We start from the raw sequence: 21,827 nt of genomic DNA on the forward strand, positions 1-21,827 counted from the left end.
AGTAAGTTATTATTACTGTCTGATTTCAGTCTATTTCCTAAACATATTAATCCACACTAGTCTGTTCCCTAGCCTCACATATATATATATATATATATATATATATATATATATATATATATATATATATATATATATATATATATATATATATGGTTCATTCTTTCTAGAGATAATATGTTTTCTTTTTTTTACAGACGACACACCGCTGTGCATAGATTTGGCATCCAGCGACAGCTGCAGCAGCAGTGGCAGTGAGAGTGACACAGCAGGGCGGACAGTAGCCACTTCCGACTCTCACAGGGAGGGGAGGAGGAGGTCTCGTTCACGCCCTCACTCAACCCCCCGTTCCTCCCCCAGCCCCATACCCCAATCAATCAGCGACAGCTATGACAGCAACAGCAGCAGCAGCAGCAGCAGTGGTGAGAATCGTACCATTTTCATCTCAGACAGTGACTCAGACGACAGCTCAGCAGACCGTGACCTTGACCCGCCAGCGTCTGTCAATTCTGACTTATTAGCACCGTCTGGCGTAGTAGCTGAGCCAGCGGTCTCACCCATTCATCTCGGAGGGGGAGGGTTATCACCACCCCCCACCCCTCCCAGCCCTATCCCATCACCCCCCTCCACCTCTTTCCCCCTCCCCTCCACCTGCGCTAGAAATTCAACCTCAGTTGCTGGATCGAATTGACAACTATAACGGCAGCTACGTCCGGCTTTCTTTCTCCATACCAGAACATGTTAACACCTCACCAGGACTCTATCTGAGAACATACAGGGATTTTTTCATTAATGAGGTTCGATCCCTTTTCTCCCCACAACACCCATTCCTCCTAATTTACCCAGACATCACTCTAATTGTGCGAAATTTAAATGTACAACAAGACGGTGAGGATAATCTATTGGATCCTATAAATAACGACGGCTTTCCCATACGAGGTGAGGGGCAAAGAATTACTCTAGAGGAAGTAGAAACTCTTATTGATTTTTGGGCTGATGAATTGACAGAGAAAATATCCCAGTATCTGGAAGCGAAGGAAGGGTCCAATGTCTTGGTTGAGCGGCTCACCGGGTTTTACATTAACTGTGGTCAGATAGAACATCCGATAAGATTAGGCTCGCATGTAGACTATCCTAAAGGCTTGCGTGGAAAGCAGTTGGTTTTCAATCCAGAGGGAGAGGCTGATATCTGCCTTATGCAGTGTGTTGCAGCTTATAAATGTTTAGCTAAGGGAATGCACCTAGATAATATTCGCGCTAGATCTGTGAATGCTAGTTGGTGTCTCAGACACATGAAATGGCCAGCAGATGACAATTCTGCAGTGACGTTTGAGGATATTCTCAAGGTAGAGAAAATGAATAAAGTCAGTATATTCATCTATTCACTAGAAAGAGATGAAAATGCTAGACGACAACAACGACACTACATTACACTGGCTAGGAAGGGAAGAGGGGGATATACAGATGTCATACCATTGCTGATGTTGGAAGCTCAACATTTAGTATTAATTAAGGATTTTAACCAATATGTACGTAATATGAGCAACAATCCAGATCTAATCCCAAGTCATCACAGCTTCTGTCATTGTTGTTTAATATCACTCCCTGCAGATAGCATGCAGAGCCATGAAAGTACATGCAAAGTACATCAAACTCTCAAATTCTACCCACCAGAGAGGAAGATTACTTTCCGTAACTATGGACGGGGTTATGGTCCTAGTCACATGTGCTTTTATGACTTTGAGTGCATGCTAGACCGCTCGAACCCTAAGGGAATGATAGAAACACGTCACAACGCAGTGGCGTATGCGTACATCATCATTGACAGACAGAAGAATATTGTTGAGGAAAATACTTATTTGGGTAAAGATGCGGTCAATCACTTTGTAACCACGCTAGAAGCGTCATGGGATAGAATCAAGAAGGGGTTAGCATCCTATGAACTTCACATGTCACAGCAACAGCAGGTGATATTTGAGACAAAAACAGCCTGTGAACTCTGTGATGTACCTTTTAACGGAGAAGATGTAATCAAAGTCCGTCATCACGACCACACAGTAAGATTCCACAATTATCAAGCAGCTTACTGTGATAGATGTAATTTGCAATGTATAAATTCATACAAGTTCCTATACACTTTCTCCCACAACGCTTCCTATGATTTAGGAGTAATCCTAAACGAGATGAGAGATCGACAAGGGAGTGAAATAGATATATTAGCTAAGGATGGATTTAAATTTATGAAAGTTGATGTGAACAACTTAAGATTTTTGGATAGTTTAGCCCTTCTCAACGGCTCGCTAGGAAGAATAGCCAAGGATCATATTGATAGTGGGAAACCTACCACATTCACTTTGGCTATGTTAAAAGGGGTAAATAAAGCAGCCATCCCAAAACTGCTCACGGGTAAACAATCATTCTGCTATGATTATTTATCCTCTATGTCTGTGTTAGATGAACCACAACTCCCTTCTCGTGATAAGTTTTACAATACACTAAAAGACGAAGAGTTGTCAGAAACAGATTATAAACAAGCCTTAGAAATTTTTGATTTGGCTAAATGTCGCAACATAGGGGAGTATCTGCTCCTTTACCTCAAAGTGGACACAGGATTGCTAGCCGATGTGTTCACAGTCTGGCGAGACACCATGCTTGTTCTCTACAAATTAGACATTTCCCACTACATTTCTTTACCCTCATTTGCTTGGGATGCATTCTTGCTTAAATCGAAAGTTCAACTTGATGTTGTGTCAGACCCAATGTTATATGATTTACTTCGTCGGAATCTCCGAGGTGGGTTCACCAGTGTAACGAGACAGTACACGGATGTGGAGAACAGGCACACAGGCTTAGATCTAGGGGAAGATAGTAGCTACATCATCTACTTAGACTTTAATAGTCTTTACGGGGCGTGTATGACTGAACTACTCCCTCGGGGTGGGATCCGGAAACTGACACATGATGAGCGTGACGTACTGCTGGAGCAAGGTTTGGAGAATATCCCATGTGACGGGACCAAGGGGTATTGGGTGTTGTGTGATACACTGCAGGTCCGACCTGAGGTAGCTAGGTATACAGATGAACTGCCCCTAGTTCTTTCACATACATGCATTACTGAGGATCACATTTCACCCTACAGTAGGAATATTCTTACAGAAGAAAGTCGTGGACTGCCTAAAAACAACACTAAATTAATTGCTTCTCACCTTCCTCAGAAAGATTACCTCGTTAGTCTGGACTTGTTATAGTTGCTCATGCGCATTGGATTAGAAGTAGCTAAAGTTCACGACATCTACGAATTCGAGCAGGAGAGTTACCTTAAAGACTTCATTGAAACCAATGTTCGTGAACGAGCCAGTACCAAATGCGCGATAAAAAAAAAGGCTTTCAAACTCGTATCAAACTCTATATATGGAAAGAGTCTCACAGATGTATCTAAATATGGGAACAAGCACTATTTGGTCACAGATCGCAGTCATTTCCTGAAACATGCTCGAAACCCATTCTTCAAGCGGAGTCTTTTGTTAAGTAAGGATCGTGTGATATGTACTATCAAGCAGAAGTCTCTCCTAGTCAACACTCCTACGTATCTGGGCTATCATATACTTCAAATTGCTAAGAGGCGACTCTATGAGTTCTGGTATGATGTTGTCAAACCTGCGTATGGGGATAAAGCGAGACTGTTATATACAGACACCGACTCTTTCATCATTAAACTGGACTGTCAGGATGTGTTTGAAGAGATGAATAAGTCTCCTCTCTTCGACTGTATGGATTTTAGTAATTTTAATGACACACACCCATCCTACTCTAAAGCGCGAGGAGGTGAACTAGGATTGCTCAAGTCTGAAATAGGCTCTAAGATTATTAACCAGTTAATTGCTCTCAGACCTAAAACATATTCGTTCACCACACATGATGGGGAGCACACTTGTAAGTGTAAGGGCGTACCATACCATCTACAAGAGAAACTCTCACATGACTCATTTCAACACACTCTTGAAACAAACACTTCAATCAGGTATGTGTCGAGATCTATACGCAACGTGCAAGGAAAGATTTGTACATGTCGCAGTACCTGCAGAGGATTGTCAGCATTTGACGATAAACGCTACATTTTAAGCCCCACACAGTCCCTAGCGTATGGTCATCCTGATATTCCCAATAACAATGATGATGAGATGGATGTAGAAGTGAGAGAGGAGGAGGAGATGGAAGAAGTGATTATGGAGGAGGAGGAAGTAGAGCAAGCACAGAGACTCTACCCAATATTCCGTCCCTGGAGCAAACGCGATGCTACAGCTCAGAAACTATTCAACCCTCGCTAGATTTTATGTTGTACAATTGTTAGGTAGTATTAAGATGGATGCCAATATGTCTAGAACTTTGTATACTAAATGAATAGGATGTTTAATATTATCGTTTGTGAACTGTAAGAACTATGATTAGTTTAAAAAAAAATATGATGTTTAATATTATTGTTTGTGAACTGTAAGAACTATGTTTAGTTTTAAAAATGATGTTGCTGTACATAAAATATGTGAATAAACTCCTGTAAATGACTATGTTTGTATAAATACCACCTCAGTTCCTTAGTTTTTAGCAGTCTTAACGAAGCATTAATCATGGATAGTTCCTATGATATAATCCATGCGGAACATCTAGATATTTTCAGAGAACCATCTCGTGTTATTATCGCTGGTTATTCAAACAGCGGAAAATCCTACTTGTGCAGTAAACTTGTAAGGAAGTATCAACACAAGTTCTCCTCAATAATCATATGCGGAGGAGGCTACTCTGAATTACGATCAGATCCACAAATTAAAGGGAAGCTGATCGAGCATTCAACCATTATTGATCCTGTGGAAGAGCGAGTAGATAATGACTCGCATATCTTAGTAATCTACGATGACCTTTTTACAGAGTCTGCGAATTCAAAAATCGTATCAGACATGTTTACTAGGGGCCGACATTTCACGGTTTCCGTCATATTGATTACTCAAAATATATTTTTTCCTGGTAAATATTCGAGGAATATTAGTTTAAATGCTTCTCATTTCATATTGGTTAAATCACGAGACCTGTCACAAATTGAAACACTCGGACGACAAATATTTGGGAAAGTGGATTCAAAGAAATTTGTAGAGTTATATAAGCAAGTTATTAGTAAACCCTACGGCTATTTGCTAGTAGATCTGGGCTCGAACACTCCATCTACGATAACATTACGCGGTAATATTGTTCACGAACCACCCTATGAGATAGTTTACCAATGGTGAGCAAGAAAGATGTACTGGAAGGAGTATATAACGACCCCTCATCTAGCGGAGGGCTTGGAGGGGTACAGAGATTGTATAAGGCCGCCAAATTAATTAACTCTAGTATAACTCTAGCCGATGTAAAGGACTATCTGAAAAGCTCTGACTTCTATACGTTGCATTATTTACAACCGCATAAATTCCCTCGGCGTCGGGTGTTAAGCCCTAAACCACGACTATTTCAAGCTATAGACTTGGCCGAGATGAGTTTATTGGACAAACATAATGACGGAGTGAAATATTTACTCGTATGCGTAGATATTTTCTCCAGGTACGCCCAAGTAGTACCCTTACGCGCTAAGGATGGGAAAAGCACCACGAAAGCTCTAGCTTTAATTCTAGATTCACCTCATTCTCAAGGAGTGCGCAAAATTAATTCTGATCGAGGTGGCGAATTTTATAACGCCACTATGAAAAAAATGCTGGCAGCAAGGAAAGTACGGTTATATAGTGTATTTTCTCAGGAGACTAAAGCTTCAATCGCTGAGCGGTTCATACGTACTTTAAAAGGTAAACTTTACAAGTTTATGACGGCGCGCAACACTTTAAAATACATGCAGGCTCTACCAGATATTGTGAAAACATATAATTTAACCCCACACAGAGGATTGAAGGGGAAGACACCTGCGGAGGTGCACGCTCTATCCTCGCCCAGCGAACACGCCAAACAATTTGATTTAATGTATAAAAGCCCGAGCAAATCAAAGAGAACTGTCATTCCTCGATTGAGTGTTGGTGATACAGTACGCATCACTATCTGATCGCATTTCCAAGTTTAAGAAAGGGTTTAAGCAGCAGAACACCCGCGAGATCTTTACAGTTACACGTATTGATCGGAGACAACACATCCCTTTATACTTTCTAAAAGATCTGAATGGGGAAGAAATTGATGGTGGCTTCTATAAACAAGAATTAACACCAACACATTTGCCTCAAACCTTTAATATTGAGAAGGTATTGGGACAACGCAGAGTCTCTGGCAAACTCCAGTATAAAGTTAGGTACGCAGGTTATGATCGATCATTCGATCAATGGATTGATGCTGCTGAGATATTACATTTATAATGAAGAAGCCCTTAGTTTATAAATACAAGGAATTGATCCAACTATTATCAAAACTTCAGTATTCCTCGAGAAAGCAGTTGATTGAAAAATTGAAGAAACCACATATAAATTGTTTATCAGAAATTTTTAATAACTTTTTAAAAAAAAAATTGCCCGTGCCTGACAAGGTCGTTAAAAAGTTGAAAAAATATAAATTGCTTATTCGGTCACTAGCCTGTAAGAAACCTTCTGTGACAACTAAGAAACAGATATTAACCAGCAAACGAGGAGGCAGTATTTTATCCATTATTTTACCGATTGCAGCTAGTTTAATTACACGGTTGTTCAGTAAGTAAAATGAAAGCCTTTTATCTCGTACCGCGTAAAATAGTGGACAACCGGAAAGCTGCACACAGCCCTGCCTACCCCACTGTGAAAGCGGTTGCTCGTCATCTTACTGTCAAACCACCTCCTCCTCCTCCTCAGCTGCATACCAACCCTTCCATAAAACATTTAATAGATTTGAAGTTGAAAGTGAGAGATCACGAATATGCGAGATCCTTGCTAAACCATTATGATGCTACTGGAATCGTTCGTTGGGATCTGAATGGAAATGTATTGGCTCCAGTATCTGGCATACATATAATTAATGACATTATACATAAAATGACTGTGCTTAAATCTGTTTTTCTACCGGATAAACTCCCCATTGCTCAACTGTTTTTCACACTAACATCTACATCGCGAGATTTATTCCGTAATACTACGGCAAGCAGTCAAGTGTATGAACCTCCGTCTGTTAAGAGAAAGGCAACTGTCAAGATTGATCCTCACAGTAAAAGGAAAGCTTCTTGGATTGTATATTAGCAGGTGAGTGTATATAAATGAGCGTGTAATGTGTAGATGGCTTTACTAGACAAAAAGCGGTCTAAGGAGATAGAGCGATGGACACTCACGTGATATACGCCACCAGTGTATCAGATACGCATTTATTCCCCAATAACATCCCCGCATCTTTCCAAAATCGATTGTTTAACCAGCTAGAATTAGATCCCCGGAGGAGTTATGAAATGTGTCTACAAAAATTACTCCTCCCCACTTCACATTACGTTATTAAGCGTGATAATCCTGAGGCATATATACGTGTAGGCGTTACATATGAGAAAGTGGGTGAGGGGAAATACATGCATTCAAAGCATTTATTATCATCTGATGTTTTAGCTGGAACTATAAAAGAAATTAATACCACGATTAATAGAGAAATAGAGGCCATATTTTCAAGTAATGCTAAACTGAGTTTTTTAGGAAAGTCATTAAAACAATTTTCAGCTAAATATGGAACGCATTTTATTAAATATGATTCTTCCTCCAATCGAAACAAGTTCACTACTGTGATTAGTGATGAGAATATTAGCTCTGCAACGGGGCATAAAAACATCAGTAGAGTTACATTATCATTTGGAACCGCTTTTGGGAAAGTGTTGGGCGTAGTTCCAGAAATAGAATATGACATATTCGCAAAACGTCAGTATGCCTCGAGTGTAGTTAACACATGTCTATTCCCGCCAATGCCTAGAGGAGGAGTTGATATTCTGTGTGTTTATTGCGATAGAATCTCTTCTACTAGATATGGAAACCAGTCTGTAAATATTTTGGATGTAATCTCCCTAAATGGAAGTGATAACAGCAACAATAAAAAACTATATGTGCGTCTTAACACTAACATGATAGATAGCGTCAGCATCACTATTAGGGATCAAGATGGTAACCCCATACATTTCGATGAACGTGGGTGCACCATAGCAGTCTTGCATGTACGCCCCGTTGCAGGAGGTATATAACACCAATGCTTTCCCACCACTCCTCATTCGTCTGAAACAAGCGGAGAAATGCGTGTCCACTTTATTCCTCCCTCTGTTGAGGAATTATACATTCTGTTAACCCCTCCTAGAGGTGGAGGGACTGATGATATACGGATTTTCAACAGTAGTAGACGTTATACGCGAGGAGGAGGAATATTTTCCTTTTTAAGCGGGATAGCGCGTCGAGCAGCGCCCTTTATCATGAGGACTCTGGCCCCGGCTGCGCTTAGCTTGGGGCAGAACGTACTAGATGACATTAATAATGACAAACAAACTTTCAAACAATCTCTTAAGAAACGCGGAATTGAAACATTGAAAGGAGTGGGGAAGCAAATGATAGGTGGAAGAGTGCAGAAAAAGAATAAACAAACAAAAAAATTAGTAAACATCAAACGTTTTACTAAAGCGAAATATAATGATGTGTTGTCATAACTTCTTCTCACTCGGTTGGTGTTGTCTAAAGCGCGAACATGGCCGGATATAACGCTCTGGGCCTCCAGGTGCCATTAGAACACTATACAGCTGCTGTTAGTGAAGCCTTTCCTAAAGTATTTTCCCCTCGATTGGTAGAATCAACAATTGCCAGCAGACAAACGGTGGATGTATTACCTGTGAATTCTGGGGTCAATAATAAGTTTACAGACACTTATCTGGAATTCATCATCAAGGGAGTGAATGGTCAACTGGTGGATTTATCATCTATAGCTTTAGAGTTGACTATTGATCTAACCGAAGAAGATGGAATAACGCCTTTAGGAGATGCTAAAAACGCATCGTTGGTGAATGGATTATCGCAAACTCTATTCAAATCCGCTATTGTGTATTTAAACGAAACAGTAGTTGAAACCAGCTCATTATTCTCATTCTGGTCATACGTAAAGTTATTATCTACAATTTCTGGGTGTAAGGCTAACCGCTATGATAAACTGACACAGTTTTTTAACCGAGTTGATCCTGGTAAAATTGAAGCTGGTTATTTCACTAATGCCTCGGCTAATGAGAAGCAACGGATGACTGATATGAAAACGAGTGGCGTGAATACGTGTTTTAAACTAATGCTGGATGTCACATCCGTTAGTGAATACGTTTTGGATAATGTGGACATCAGGGTGCGGCTCGAACTTCAACCTGATAAGTGGCTTATACTCAGCGATAATGAACACGCTAATTTTAAATATAATATCAAGTCTACACGTCTATGGGTGGATCGGGTATTGCCTTACCCTGAAGGATTAGTAGCCATTAATAAAGCCATGGTGCAGAACAACTCTCCTATTACGTATACTTTTAATAAAACTTTATACAAAACGTATATATTGGGCACGGGTCAACGCTCTATAACAATGGACCAGCCGTGGGGAACTGTTATACCAGAACATTTATATATGATCATCCTTGATATGGAGGCAGTGTCTGGTGCATATAATCGCAACCCGCTTTATTTGGAAAACTGCGAGCTTAGTAAAGTATTAATATCCCAGAATAGCACTAATATTGTCAATATTGGGTGTGACTTCCCTCATAACTGCGCCAAGTTGTATTACACAGCATTACAAGCCTTAGGATTCGATAAAGACAATATATTATCTTATGACACATATGTGAATGGTGGAACCATACTGGCCTTTAATTTACAACCCGAGGATATCGATGACACCATCCCGATTGAAAAAAGTGGTAATCTGAGGATCGCTTTGGAATTTAAACGCGGAGTAACTAGAAATAAAGTCATTCTAGTTTATGGGGCTACAACGGGTGTGATCAGCATTAACGCGGATCGTCGCGTTATTTGCGATACGCGAGGATAAAATACTAATATGAATTGTTTGGAAATAAATGAGGCTATCAGAAGTAATTTAGGTGCTAGGGTAGACTATCTAGGATGTTTCCTAGCTGATGACGTACGGAAAATACTGACAAAAATACATAAAAAAAGACCTGTGGTGTTCATAATCAACACTCTGGACTCGGGTTCTCGTAATAAAATGGGCCATTGGATAACATTCTATGTAAATAAGGATGAAGGTAGAAGCGAGATAGTTATACTAGACAGCTATGCCAATCCTGCAATAGGAACGTATTCAAGATATTTCGAAGAGTTTATGTCCTACTTCCAAGACTATACCCTATATATTATGAAGAAAAGGATACAATCCTTGAATAGTTACTTCTGTGGGAATTACGCCGTTTATTTTGCCTATCATTTTTGCAGACTAGGCTTAGAGGCCGCCCTGCTTCACTTTGATGAAGCGTTTAAATATGGTCATTTTCGCAAGAATGATGAAAAAGTGTTGAAATTCAATTACGCTCAGATGAAAATGCCTGTGTGTAAGCGAACATTCTGCTTAAACGGTAGTGATGCTGAGTGTGAAACGCTGTGTGACGAAGTTGGCTAGGATGATGGTGCGGTGAGTAATACTTTATGTTAGGATTGAATGATGAACACAATAATGTCTGTATTTATGTTTACAACATTGACAACAACAAAACTTATAACCTTTTCCACTTTCTACAGATTGACTGCTTGACTATCGTGTTGGGAAGGTTCGATGGACTGAATGAAGGTCTTTCTACAACTGTCTGCTAGCTAAACCACCAAGAAGAAGTCTTATTATTATTATTATTATCGTTGTAAATCGCTTAAGTGTTTAATAAAGAAATAAAATTTATATAATGTGTTTACTTTTCCCTCGTTATTGCTCTCACCATGTTGATCACGTTACGATAGAGCTTACACATACTAAAAGGTTTTGCACAGAACAATGGTTGATGGTACGGGAGCGGGTGGGGATGGGGGTGGGAGTGAATGATTGATGGCTGACAGGTGTGGGTCTGTCGTATGTACTTCGCTCCCCTTCCTTAACGAATCCAGTGTAAGAGGACCCGCCGTGGGGCGAACATCACCACTCTGAAGACAACAGTCCCGTGTCTTTCCATGCATTTCTTACAAACATCACTTAAGACCTTCCTGTAGGGGAGTCAATGGGATTGTCTAACCACATAATGGCCCAGAGCACTCTCTCCAGACGAAGGGGAAACTCCATCCAGCTCCCATCCCAAAACAACATAACAGACCGTGCTGCCTTCTCTCATCTACACACTAACTCACGATCAACTCTTTTACTCCTTCCTCCATCTTCCTTCTATTTTCTTACTCTATCACTTGCTAAACACACACATATTCATTTCACTCCTTCCTCTTACTCCACCACTTACTCTCACACAACAAGATCTCCAATCTTTCCTGACCACTTACCTTAACCCCCGAGGACTAGACCCGCGCGCGCGCGCGGGGTGGGGGACCGCACCTGCTCGCCCGCCACTCAAGTCCGCCACGCGTCAAACTTCCGGGAAATCCCCCAAAACCCTATGTGACTAGACACCCGCGCTGTGACGTTGACCTCGCGCACCACCTGCCACTCATCAACATGACCTCCCCTCTTTCATGACCACATACCCAAACATCGGACGCTCACACGCGTCCGAAACATGCCAAAACTTCCGGGAAAATCCCCCAAAAACCTGTGCGACTACACACCTGCGCACCAGCTGTCGGCTGGCACTCCAGGGAGTGCCAGCTGGCAGCTGGTGCGCGCGGTCGTAGTCGTATATTTCACTACTTTGGCTTAGCATTTCGCCTTTCCTGGCTTTGCGATTCACCCTTCACGGGTACGCCGGGGCGCATCCGATCCCACGATCGTCGTCGCCCCTAACTCAACAACAACAACAACAGTGTTATTACCTGTAGGTCTGTCATAAGAGAATCACAACCAATGCAGTAAACAATAAATAAGAAGTAACTAACCAACCAGAATAAACCATTGATATATATGTGGGTGAACATCTTGCAAGTGACCAACTGAATAGTTGGTCACTTGGGCTCCTAAAAACATATAGCCTAAAAACATATAACGTAAAAACAGTTGCCTATATCACTTGTAGCATACTTCTTTGGTAGGGTGCTAGGAGAGATGCACTTGGAATGGTTACTAATCCCTGGTACTCCCTTGGTAGGGTGCTGGGAGAATTGCACTTGGAACAGTAAGTAAACTTTGGTATTCTCCTGGTTGGGTACAGAGAGAGTTGTACCTGGAATGGCAACGAATCTCTGGAACTCTCTTTTGCTAATACCCTAATATGCAAACAAATCAACGGTAGCTATATCTTTTAAGTTGACGAAATGTTATCCATATCCATGGTAGGGTGCTGGGAGTGGTATCCACCGTACGAAAACATGTCAGTGAGAGGGATACTCGGTGGTAGCATTATACACCAGACCTTGGAATACAGGTGAGCTACACACACACATTTAACATAAAAATATATTATAAAATTATTAAATGCATAAATATATATTTAAAGAATGATTATAATGTCAAGTAATGAAAATATTTTGTAATTTCTTCCTTTTAAAAATAGGAGTGTCACATTATTATGTATGTTGAAATACCACCTCCCATGAAGGAAAAAAAAATGGTTTCTTATTAAACAAGAAAGTTCATCTCCAATAAAACTGGAAATACATGCCCCCCAAAAAAATATCTTTCCTTAATTAATTTCAAAGGGCATCTCTGATTAATTTATTCTTCTAAGTTAAATTTGCCAATGAATAGTGTCCCACTTAAAGTTTAAGGATGGACTCTTTTCAAGTGCTGCACCCAGTGATAACACCCCATAAGAGGATGAACTCATTAAGGTATTGTGTGTTGCATCATCACAGCTGCTGGCCCGGATACTTTGTGAACGCTGATGTGGGCAACAAGACCAAGCAGTACCTGTGGTGCCATGGTCAGCTAGGAGGCTGGTTCCCAAGACAACCACCCCTCATACCTTGTATTGGTGTAGATGGTGAGTTTTGTCTTGACTGTCTTGCTACACTTACCCCCCCCCCCACCCTTCCCATTTACTTTCTAAATCCTACACCATCAATGACCTTCTAAATGCCTCTCAACACTTCAAGTCAGTTATATTTCCTGATGACACAACCTTCATATTTTCTAGTCCTAACCCTTTTATTCACAAACTGAAACTTATCATTGATTAAACCTTCTATATTTTATTTGGTAATTCAACTATCAAGTTAACCTGAGAATTAACAATATCGAAATTAGTAACGGAGTAGATGGTAAATTCCTTGATGTTCTCATTGATAAGTTGAATTTACAGTGCCATATACTAAATATATATAAAACAAAAAATTCTTCACCGGTTGGCATTCTTTCTAAAATCAAATACTATTTACATCACTGCCCTGGTAATTCTTTATTACCCCCCTCATCTTTATCCTTATCTCACCTATGGTGTCTGTGCCTGGTGTTTTATTACCCAAAATGATTTACGACCTATTACTCGACACAACCCGGCAGTTCAAACAATAACAAACTCATCCAGTTTTAAACAAACACTAAGAACCACCTAATAAACTCTGTAGCCTGCCTTCTTTTCTAAAAGTCGGCATATTTTAAGATAATGCTCTCTCTAGAGTGGAATATTGTTAAACACTAATAGCCTCATTTAAAGCTAGAGAAAGTGCTGACCTGGAGAGCATGCAAAGATCTTTTACTTCTAGAATTCATTAAAAAAACAACTAAATTATTGGGATGATCTAAAAATATTATATATATATTTCCTAGAGCACAGGCGAGAGATACATAATAATTTCAATTTGGGAAATATTAGAAAGACTGGTTCTAAACCTGCACACAGAAATAACTCCACATGATACCAGAAGGCACGGTAGGATGTGCAAAAGCCCTACTGATATGCAGAGGTGCAATAGGCGCCATTATTATGTTCAATATTTTGGCTCACATGTTTTTATATCATTTATTGTCCCACATGTCTAGTTTTATAAATATGAGAAGCTAACAGTTCAACCAATCCTCCAGCCCAAGCAAGAGGTTAAATACTGGCATGATGATTATAATAAGTCAGTATTTGAGTTATACAGCAGACAAACAACTGACAATGAATCTTTTACATGTTACAGTAACGTTTTTCTCAAATGTAAATTAATATTTTATATTGTGGGTTTATGTAAGGTCTGTGTAAGATTAAGTAAGGTCTTTTGGTTACATTGATTTAGGAAGATCTTTCAATACAGGCTAAATACACGAAGCAGGTTTTGAGTCTCTGACTCATGTAGATATAGATTATTCATTATTTTACTTTATATGCTGTGAACCTGATGGCCTATTGGTTCGACGAAGGGCTGGAATTTACAATATTACTCCCTTCTTTCTCTCCCAGTTTGCAATGAGACGTTTCCGCCAACACCACCGAACATGAATCAGAATTTAGGAGATCACCCGCGCTACGAGACCTACAGCCTCTCATACTCCTGCAAAAGTGATGACATGACCAACATGGCAGGGGAGCACACACAGGTCCTCACCTGCACTGAATACAATGGCACCTACGCTTACAACAGAACCAATGTTACTGCATGTGATAGTAAGTGTGACTTCTGCAAGTCACCTTGGGATCTACCTCTGTTTGGTCTTTTGCTGCTCAGTGATTGACCGCCCTTAGTGTGCTGGGGGTGTTTCATTTGGGTAGGGATTAGTTTACACTGGTAGGAGTGCAGGGTACTGCACAGCTAGTTTTCACCTCTCTTAGCGTCCGGCTCTGTTTTGCCTGGGTACGTTGTCCTCTTGCTGGGTTTTTCTTTTGTTTTTTGTTTCCTGCCTGGTGGGGGATTCTGCCCTTGGTTTTAGTTACCCCTGCTTTTGTTCTTGGTGGTCCCCTGCTAGACCCCCGTCAGTGAACAAGTTCCAGCGGTTCAGCATTTTTGTAGTTTTCTTGGAAGACGTGGGCGCCGGTTAGCAGTACCCTACATGGCTTCCCTTTGCGTGTTTCCAATCTAAGGGCCATGGGAAACCCTGCAGGGTCTCTTGTGTCTAATGGATGCGTCCCCCTGAGTGCCCTCTCACTTTGGGCGAGTTTGAAGGTGCCTGATGTGTGTGTTTACCTCTCACTTGTTGTTTAGGCAGGTATATGTGTGAATAAACGGCGCGAGTTCTTCCTGGTAATGCAATTGCTTGATGAAAAACGTAATCTGACCTTTACCACCCTGGTGCCCTCGGGGGATCGAAATGTTGTGGATAAACTCTGAAGTTTCATTCCCTTTTGTACGGTCTGGGTGGTGTAGTGGTTAGCGTATCATTTATGCTCAGGTGGGCGAACACCTATGCTTTCTGAGTTCGAGTCACTTGTAGTGGTTGGTGCCTGATGAGTGTGTTTACCTCTTACTTAAAGTTTAGGCAAAAATATGTGTGAATAAACGGCCCGAGTTCTCCCTGGTAATGCAATTGTTCGATGAAAAACGTAATCTGACCGTTTACGACCCTGGTGCCCTCAAGGGATCAAAATGCTGCAGATAAACTCCGAAGTTTCGTTCCCTTTTGTAGGGTCTGGGTGGTGTAGTGGTACACATATCAGTTATGCTGGGGGCATATAACTATGCCCAAAATTACCATCAAAGTGTCGTCAGGATGATGGGCAATTAGCTTCGGCTACCATCATCTTTTGTACGGTCACTGATGGTCAAGTGGTTAACGTCTCCTGTACACCAGTTGCATAGTGCTTCTGGCAATATGGGTTCGAGTCACTTCTGGGGCGTGGAGTTTTCAGTTGCATATATGCCTGGGGGACCATTCAGGCTTGTTCACATTTGCATTGCTATTGCTTGACCGATTTCTTTGAAATTTTCACACAACATTCCATTCGCATCTGGCAAGGTTTTTATATACATACTATATAGATGTCACGTCCGTTACGGTACAAAAACATGTTTTTTCTGAAAAACTGTGTTTTTCATGTGAGGGAAATCTTTGAAACTTCTTTACCGATTGCTTTGAAATTTAGACACAACGTTGCATTCGAATAGGCGGGTCATTTTATATATCTACTATAGACATGCTTCACCTGTGACAGGAAAAAAACATGCTTTTTTGAAAAACAGCACCATCTGTTGGACGTAAGAGCAACACACGCTGTAATCTCTGAAAGTTCTTCACTGATTGCTTTGAAATGTTGACACAACGTTGCATTCGAATAAACACATCTTTTTATATACCTAATTTATGCCACCCCTGTGACAGGTAAACACATGCGTTTTTGAAAAGCAGCGCCATCTGTTGCACATAATAGCAACATGCTCGCTATAATAAATATGTCACGAATTCCATTTCAATGTTTCCGATTGCATTGATAAATTTTATTTGCATAGATTTTGTTGTATTTTATTTTTATTGAATAATTTTGTGTGACTGTGTTGGAATTGAGATGTGTTGTTTACCATACCATTCGTTTCATAAGTATAAGTATAGATGCCACACCTGTGACAGGTAAAAATATGCTTTTCTTGAAAAACAGCACCATCTGTTGCATTTAAGAGCAACACACATGCTATACTAAATATGTTACAATTCTATTTCAATGTTTCTGATTGCATTGATAAATTGAAATTTCTTAGATTTTGATTTATTTTCGATTTAATTATATTGTGTGAATTGCGTTGGAATTGAGCTGTGTTGTTTACCATACCATTCATTTCGTAAGCAAAGTTTTTTTTTTTTTCTTATTTTTATTTAATTTTTTAACTGTTTTTCTTACATTCCAGTGATGGGAACATCAGACCCTTTGGGAAGGCATCAGACGAGGGAGTGGGGAATGGTTGGGATGACGAGGGGACGGAAGTGAGAGATGGTGGAGAGGACAAGGAGACAAGGGGATGGGGTAATGGTGAGGGAGCCGGTCGGCCGAGCTGACAGCATGCTGGATTTGTGATCCTGTGGTCCTGGGTTTGATCCCAGGCGCCGGCGAGAAACAATGGGCAGAGTTTCTTTCACCCTATGCCCCTGTTACCTGGCAGTAAAATAGGTACCTGGGTGTTAGTCAGCTGTCATGGGTTGCTTCCTGGAGGTGGAGGCCTGGTCGAGGACCGGGCCGCGGGGACACTAAAAAGCCCCGAAATCATCTCAAGATAACCTTAAGATATGGTGGGGAAGGACAAGGGGACGGGGGAGTTTGGGATGGTGAGGACGAGGTGATGGGGAATGGAGAATGGTGGGGTGGACAAAGGGACAGGGGAGTGGGGCATGGTGGGAAGGAAGAGGGGATGGTGAAGGGCGGGATGGTGGGGAGGACGAGGGGACAGTGGAGTAGGGAATGGTTGGGTGGCCGAGGAGACGGGTGAGGGGGGAATGGTGAGGAGGACAGGGGATGGGGAAGGTTGCTGTGGCTCAGCAACACACATGCGTTGCTGTGCCACAGCAACTCGTAGCCGGGTACTGGTAGTATATTAATAAAAATGGAAATGTTCCTTTGTTCAAAATTGCTAATCTCCGAAAGTTCTTCACCGATTGCTTTTAAATTTTCACACAATGTTCCATTCGCATCTGAGCGGGTTTTTATTCACATACAATATTGATGTCACATCTGTGATGGAAAAAACATACTTTTTTTGGATAAAAAAACTGTTATTCATGTGAGACAAATCTTTGAAACCTCTTTACTGATTGCTTTGAAATTTTGACACGACGTTGGATTTGAATAGGCACGTGTTTTTATATACCTACTATATACATGCCTCACCTGTGACAGGTAAAAACATTTTTTTTTCAAAAACAGTGCCATCTGTTGGATGTAAGAGCAACACATGCTGTAATCTCCCATAGTTCTTCACTGATTGCTTTGAATTTCTGACACAACGTTCCATTCGAATATGCACGTGTTTTTATATACCTACTATATAGATGCCACACCTGTGACAGGTAAAAACATGTTTTTTTCCTAAAACAGAGCCATCTGTTGCACATAATAGCAACACACACCCTATACTAAATATGTTATGAATTCCATTTCAATACACACAAATATCACAATAGCATGATGCATCAAATGAATAAAACCACAAGGGACTTTACGAGGATTCAAATCTACGCCCAAGAGCATCAAAGACACTGCCTTAATCGACTGAGCTACGACATAGTAAAAGAATTGCAAAAAGAATTTCTGATTTAAATTGTTTTACCATGTCGTAGCTCAGTTGATTAAGGCAGCATCTGGGATGCTCTTGGACGTCGGTTCGAATCCTCATCATAGCCCTTGTGGATTTGTCCATTTCAATGTTTCCAACTGCATTGATTAATTTATTTTTCATAGATTTTGATTTATTTTAATTTTTACTGAATTACTTTGTGTGACATTGTGTTGGAATTGAGCTGTGTTGTTTACCATACTGTTCATTTTATATCTATACATATAGATGCCACACCTGTGAAAGGTAAAATCATTTTTTTTAAGAAACAACGCCATCTGTTGCATGTAATACCAACACACACAATACTAAATATGACATGATTCCATTTCAATGTTTTCGATTCCATTGACAAATTAAATTTGTATACATTTTGATATATTTTCATTTTGATTTAATTATTTTGTGTGACATTACATTGGAACTAAGCTGTGTTGTTTACCATACCGTTCATTTCATGAGTATAAGTATAGATGCCACACCTGCGACAGGTAAGAACCTGATTTAAAAAAAAAAACAGCACCATCTATTGCACGTAAGAGCAACTTACGCTATACTAAATATGTGTTAATTCTATTTCAATATATTGAATTCATTGATAAATTGAATTATCATAGATTTTGATTTATTTTCATTTTCGTTTAATTATTTTGTGTGACAATGCATTGAAATTGAGTTTTGTTGTTTACCAAACCGTTCATTTCGTGAGTATAGTTTTTCGTATATTTCAGTGATGGGAATATCAGATCATTTTATGTTCCAATTTTCTGATGGGAACATCAGATCATTTGGGAATACATCGATCGAAGGAGTGAGGAATGGTGGGGAGGACGAGGGGACGGGAGTGGGGGATGCTGGGGAGGACGAGGGGGTAATAGTAAGGAGGATGAGGGGATGGGGAAGTCGGGGATGGTGGCGACGAGGGGACAGGAGAATGGAGATTGGTGGAGGAGGATGAGGGGACAGGGAAGTGGGGGATGGTGGGGAGTGTTACGAACCCGATTTCATCGTCGGAGCATAGAACAGTGATGTCAATGCCATCTGTGAGTCCGCTCCCGAAACCCCCACAAATTGGACGACGCCATCTAGTGGTGACAGGATTATACCAGCAAGAGGCACTAGATTCCTGTCCTAGTCAGCTCGAGAGGTAGCTGGTGCTGACCTCTGGTGAGGTGGCGCTTAGAAAATCAGTGCCATCTATTATAGGAGAAGTAGTATGACTATGTCAGAGTACGTAAGTGATGTTTTTAGTGTCCCATGTACTGACCAGTGTATTCATGACGTGTCTGTATCCACAGAGTCGAAGTAGGGCAGCTGTGGTATGAAGACAGTCAGTCTACAAAAGGCAGCCAATGTCTCTCTATTCCATTCTGCTCTACAGAAGCAGTGAGCCGCCGCCGGAGAAGAACTGTGTAGTGTTCTACTGTCTGCCTGTGAAGTGGCAGTGACAGAATTCGGCGTACCCAGGACTGGCTAGCGGAAGAGACGACTGACAGTAAGGTGCTATGGAGGAGTGTAACCAGCAAGTTGCAAGAAGCTCCTGCTAGCGGTTCGCTACCCTTGTATTTGTACATGAAGAGGCCCAGCAGCGCGAGGCTGATATTCTCTGCGAGCTCCAGGTTGGAGAGTGATTGTGGGCATGCACGGAGAGCACCTAGTGAGACTGTGTTTTGGCTGGCCCGTGGCCAGGGTAGACTCGTTGGTGTTTCCCAGTACTGGTTGAGGATGGTACTGTGTTGAGGAAACACGGTAGCTGACAAGACTGCATTGATTGAGCATCGCTTAGTGTCCTATGAGAATGACACTTGTGTACATATTAAATATAGTAATACTTCTTTTAGGGTTATATATGAGGTGATGGGAAAGTGATTATATATGAATATATTGATAATTAATGAAGTGTAGTATTCAATGCACCTCCCCCAGTGTATTTTACTTGCATTACCGAGCTCACTTCTTGAAAGCCACTACTAACTTTGGGTTGGAAACCAAAACTTTAGCACCACCAGAAAAGAACCCGGTTGCGACCCATTGTGGCCGTAACAGAAAGGACAAGGGAAGGGGGAGGGGGGAATGGTAGGGAGGACGAGGGTACAGGGGAAATGGTGGGGAGGACGAGGGTACAGGGGGAATGGTAGGGAGGACGAGGGTACAGGGGGAATGGTGGGGAGGACGAGGGTACAGGGGGAATGGTGGGGAGGACGAGGGTACAGGGGGAATGGTGGGGAGGACGAGGGTACAGGGGGAATGGTGGGGAGGACGAGGGTACAGGGGGAATGGTGGGGAGGACGAGGGGACAGGATGAATGGTGGGGAGGACGAGGGTACAGGGGGAATGGTGGGAAGGACGAGGGTACAGGGGGAATGATGGGGAGGACGAGGGGACAGGGGGAATGGTGGGGAGGACGAGGGTACAGGGGGAATGGTGGGGAGGACGAGGGTACAGGGGGAATGGTGGGGAGGACGAGGGGACAGGGGAATGGGGAATGACTGGGAGGACGAGGGCATGGTGGAGGGAGAAATGGTGGGAACGACTGGGAGACAGGGGGAAGGTTACTGTGGCTCAGCAGCGCACATGTGTTGCTGAGCCACAGCAACACGTGGTCAGGTTTGGCTAGTATATATATATATATATATATATATATATATATATATATATATATATATATATATATATATATATATATATATATATATATATATATATATATATATATATATATATATATATAATTTTTAGCAAGCATATAAAACTCTCCATAGATGGTTACACATCTGCAACTGACTTGGACACAGCAGCTGAATTTAACCCCTGCCTTCACGTGAGTCCATCCGGTGGTGTACAAGAAAAAATTATAAAAAAAAAAATGTTTCTTTTCTGATGTTAAAATTAGTTCCCTGGTGACAGGAAGGCACCAAGTCAATCCATTTAATATTATAATTGAATTTATTGAATAACACTTCTTGCTTCATAATCTATTTGGATCTATTATGAGCATAGATGATAAGGTGTATTTCAATGATCTTTTGACCTAAGTATTGGTGTCTGAAATTGTAATGCCCCTGATTACTTAATCGCTGTTTGAGAAGATCAGGTCTAAAGTATTTTTCAGTTCTAGTTGGCTGTGTAATCTGCTGGTTGAACAAAAACTTGTCACGGAAACTAAGTAGTTCCCTGACTTTTGATTGATTATTTCTAGATAGATTCATTGATATAACATTATTGTTTGCTAACCTTCATCTTAAACTGGGTAGATTGAAATCTCCTAGGAAGATTGTTACGATCCTTGGTTCTTATTTGGAAACCAGAGGTCAATTTTGAGTTCTAAATAATTATTTATACATTAATTGATAGGATTGGATCATGTTATAAGGATATTTAATTAACAATAACATTTACATTCATGGTTCCTGAAATCCTACGTACCCATTTGTTTCCGTCTCCTTTGTAAGACAAATCTTGTTACTCACAGAGCATTCAGACTGTGCTTGTTGACTATAAAATATAATATTGAACTAAATATCAGCTATTCTTAGAATTGTTAAAGTAACTAGTAATGAA

The 21,827-nt window shown here is 40.9% G+C and overlaps 1 protein-coding gene across 1 annotated transcript in view; it reads left to right on the plus strand.

The window, feature by feature from the left end:
* LOC138365600 (uncharacterized) overlaps window positions 1–21,827 on the plus strand; it is a 245,139-nt gene that overhangs the window by 124,661 nt on the left and 98,651 nt on the right. Inside the window, exons 21-23 of the mRNA XM_069326077.1 lie at window positions 12,183–12,265; window positions 12,945–13,072; window positions 14,474–14,677. Of these exons, the coding sequence (XP_069182178.1) occupies window positions 12,183–12,265; window positions 12,945–13,072; window positions 14,474–14,677 (415 nt within the window). The remainder of the gene's footprint in view (window positions 1–12,182; window positions 12,266–12,944; window positions 13,073–14,473; window positions 14,678–21,827) is intronic.

This window comes from Procambarus clarkii, chromosome 17, assembly GCF_040958095.1.
Source record: "Procambarus clarkii isolate CNS0578487 chromosome 17, FALCON_Pclarkii_2.0, whole genome shotgun sequence".
NCBI lineage: Eukaryota > Metazoa > Arthropoda > Malacostraca > Decapoda > Cambaridae > Procambarus > Procambarus clarkii.